The sequence below is a fragment of the Propithecus coquereli genome, unplaced genomic scaffold (genome assembly GCF_000956105.1).
Source record: "Propithecus coquereli isolate 6110/MARCELLA unplaced genomic scaffold, Pcoq_1.0 Scaffold317, whole genome shotgun sequence".
NCBI classification, from domain to species: Eukaryota; Metazoa; Chordata; class Mammalia; order Primates; family Indriidae; genus Propithecus; species Propithecus coquereli.
Window position 1 is genome coordinate 691,700 of NW_012148808.1, and position 3,976 is coordinate 695,675.

Sequence of the window (3,976 nt, forward strand, 5' to 3'; positions counted from 1 at the left end):
TAATCTAAAAAGTCCTTGGAATTGTGGAGCCCAGGATGGTCTGGGTTAATCAGTGGAATTTTCTGGTTAACGGAATATTAATTTTTTGTTGTTGTTGTTAACTTCCCCTCCTCCAAAATATGTTGCTACAATTTTCTCTAACATCAATGTTGAAAATTATTCAACTTTTGATAATTGAGGCTCTTTTAGAGCTTGAAATGACTTTTGCCCAGCAATACGTAATATGTAGGTGCAGTTCAAGTAGGTGACTAACTTGATATATGTATAGACCACATATAACTTACTAAAATAAATTTAAATACATCATATACATTGTTTTCTTGTCATTTATCTTGTTGTCTTCTAAAGGGGGGACCCTAGGAAAAAATGTGTGTATGTGCACATCTTTGCATGCGTGTGTAGTTTTTTGAGCTTTGATTTGTTGGGTTTAGTTAACAGTTTTTTTCCATTTTCCTCCCCTACCCTCACAAAAAAAGTTTTTTGTTTATATGTATCACCTTTCTTTAAACAATCTAAATGCTTTGTAAACAAAACAAGGCTACTTTACAATTTTAATAGGTATGGGACAGTAATTTAAACAATTTGATTTTAGCTCTTTTAACATGGACTGTCTAATTCTTAATTTATGAAAAGGTTATGGTTAAAAAAACATATGGTTTTTATGGTTTAAGCCATGTAACTTTTTCAAATGTGTCAAATTATACATAATTTTTTTCTTAAAAATAATGGATTGAGTAAACAATAGGATTTCTGGTAAAATACTCTACATGCATGATGAAGAAACATTTAGTAAAGATTCGTTCTACATTTCCAATTGTATATTCTAAAAACATTGAGGATTTTTTTTTTGAAACAACAAATCGGAAATACCTTAAGTGTGTTCTTAGACTCAAAACTATTAAAATAATTTGGTATTAGGTGATTTTCAATTGATAGCTTTATTTCTTATGGTATTTTTTTTGTCTTTCTATAGGGCTGAAAGACACACAGAAGTCTTCATGGATATAGTTGATACATTTAATCATTTAATTCCTACTGAACACTTAGATGATGCCCTATTTCTAGGATCCAACCTGGAGAATGAAGTCTGTGAGGATTTTAGTGCAAGTCAAAATGTCTTAGAGGACTCGCTGAAGAACATGCTCAGCGATAAGGATCCTATGCTAGGATCTGCAAGTAACCAGTTCTGTTTGCCTGTTTTGGATAGCAATGATCCCAATTTCCAGATGCCTTGTTCAACAGGTAATTCTTACTTTTTTTTTTTTTTTTAGTCTGCAATTTAAAATAAAAAGAATTTTAAGCAGCCTTTTTTTTTTTTTTTTTTTTTTGGAATGATGAGGGTAGTAAATTTAGGGTTCTTTCCTTTGAATTTAGAGCTTCTTTTCCAGGCATCAGAATTAGAATATATACTAAATACTCTTTCAAGGAGTGTGGAGTTTTCTTTGAGGATATTATGGATATAGGTAAGGTGACCATATAATTTATCATCTAATGTGGGACACTTTTGAGAATTACAGGGAGCACTGTTAATAATTACATCATGACAACAGGTATAAATTGGGACTCTCCTTAGCAAATAGGAATTGCCTGGCAAATTGGGACATGTCACCTTAGGCCTGTTGGATTCAAGGGGGAAGGCTACATTGACCTTTCCCAGTGTCCCTTCTAGTCCTTCAAATCTAATAAATTGTTTGCTCCCATTTCAGCTCCTATTTTGTGCATGTGTCTCAAAACCAGAGAAAGAACTCTAGAACTCTGCTGTCCAGTACAGAGACCAGTAGCCACATAAAACTATTGATCACTTGAAATGAGTCTGGTCCTAATTGAGATGTGCTGTAAAATAATGCACATTAGATTTTGAAGAATCAGTATGAAAAAGAGATAAAATATTTCATCAGTTTTTTATGCTGATTATGTGTTGAAGTGATATTTTTGGTTAAATTTATTAAAATTAATTTTACCTGTTTTCTTTGTTCTCTTTTTTAAATTAAAAATGGCTACTTGAAGATTTAAAATCACATGTGGCTTGCAGTATATTTCTGTTGGACAGAGCAGGATCTATAGTTGAAGTAGCTGAAAGACTATAGTAACTTTCTGTAATTTTCTATTCTTGGAAATTACTGTGGCTTTATGTTAACATATAAAAACATGTAGTTTTTCTTTCATAAAGCATATATTACTATAAACTTTGTGGCATATTAGCTGTTCTGTAAGCTAAAATTAGGTTAAAGGTAAATCAGTCATACATGGAGCAGTAAGGCTTTCCCTAACCATTCCCTAGAGTAAGTTCACAAGTTTGTGTGATATTGATATGTTTTCCAGTAACTCTAGACTCTTCCTGTAGTACAGTTTTTCATTATATTTCTCATTTTATTTTAATATTTTCTACCTAATATTTTAAATTTAATATAGTAATACATAAAGTTTAGAATAGGTGTTCTGCTGTTCACCCATAAATTTTTAATTTATCATGTTACTCTGCCTGAAGACCTCAACACTGCTACTGGGAATCTTTCCATTTTAACAACTCCTTAATACTGAGATCTTTTGAATTGCTTGGTATTGGTGTACATCTGAATTATTTACATTGTGTTGTGTTATCCCTTAGGTTTACACTGTTCTGTTGTTGTATTCTAAATGTTTTAAAGCTTTTACAGTTTTGTTTTATGTATGCATTGTTGAAATTATTTACACTGGTGCTCCTGTCAGTGCAGTAGTTCTAATTATTGTTAAGCACTTTTGACGGTGTGTGGTTATATGCTCACTGTTTCCCAGTTTAGTACAAATTCAGGAAAAACATTTAATACTTGTTGCTGGAACTATAATTACCTTCAAGGATGTTATGTTGGCTTTGGAATTGGCACATGTATCATCCTGTTAGACTTTTTTACTTATAAAATTCCAGCCTTATAAAATTCAGTAGTACTAGTATTCCTACTTCCTGTTTTTTTAAAAAAAAAAATAAAAAGATTTCTGTTGATGTGAAAAGTTTTTATTGATGTGAAAAGGCTCTTCAGTTTTGGTGAACATTTCTTTTGCTAATAGAAGGCTTTTAGACCACCTTTATTGAAGTGCTTGAGGTATGATTTATTAATGCTTGTATTTGATTTTGTTACCTTTAAACTGTTATTTAAGAACTTAAGTAGAATTACTTTATGAATTTTCTAATATTAAAATTTGTTTGCTACAATTATTTGTCTTGGATTCTGTAGCAGAACTGTTTGTATTAATGTATGTATAGTGTATATGTTCTTAAGATGTGTAAGGGAATATGTGGGGGAAACTTAATAATAAAGCTCTTCTGTCTAGGATTGTTTAAATTTCATTGTGCCATTAGGGAGGGGATTTATTTTGTTTCCTTCAAAGTTCCTTTTGCCCTTGGGGTTGTTTGGCTCTGTAAAAGGTCCACACATTCTCTGAGGGCAAAATTGAAAACATTTTTGAAAATTTTTTTAACTTTTTATTTGTTATAAGAAATCTTATTGTAACTATTAATGAAAACCCTATGTGAACAGTAACTTTCAGCTATTCATAAGTTTACTTCAGCTTTTTGTTGTAAAGTAAATGCAATATAGTTTTTAGCCAGATGATTGTACCTGGCTTTATAGGCTTTTACTAATTGTCTCATCTTGAAGCTAAGTAGGAGAATGATCCTATTTGTATTTCTGGGGCCAATGAAAGCTATAGATTTGGTTATTTTGGTTTTGACAATGCTAAAATTAGCAAACAAAATAACTACTACATCTTGTTCTCTGATAGGATGAACCAGGTTGCTTTGTGTAGTCGTTAAAGACCAATTTTTTTGTTGATGTAGTTGAGTGGCTTGCATTTCAGCTGTCTCCAACAATCATAGAGTAGTTTTAAAAATTATAAAAATAGGAAAGAAACATAGAAGATTACTTTTTAGTGCTCTGTCAGAATCATAAAAGTTGGGATACTAATTGTTTCATTTTGAGAGAGAGTAGCCAGTAGATAC

General features: G+C 31.3%; 1 protein-coding gene across 1 annotated transcript in view; it reads left to right on the forward strand.

Annotated features, from left to right (window-relative positions):
- The first annotated feature begins 978 nt into the window (after positions 1 to 978).
- The window catches only part of PHF3 (PHD finger protein 3), an 80,141-nt gene continuing 77,143 nt past the window's right edge, over positions 979 to 3,976 (forward strand). Inside the window, exon 1 of the mRNA XM_012650276.1 lies at positions 979 to 1,242. Within this exon, the coding sequence (XP_012505730.1) occupies positions 999 to 1,242 (244 nt within the window). The 5' untranslated portion in view covers positions 979 to 998. The remainder of the gene's footprint in view (positions 1,243 to 3,976) is intronic.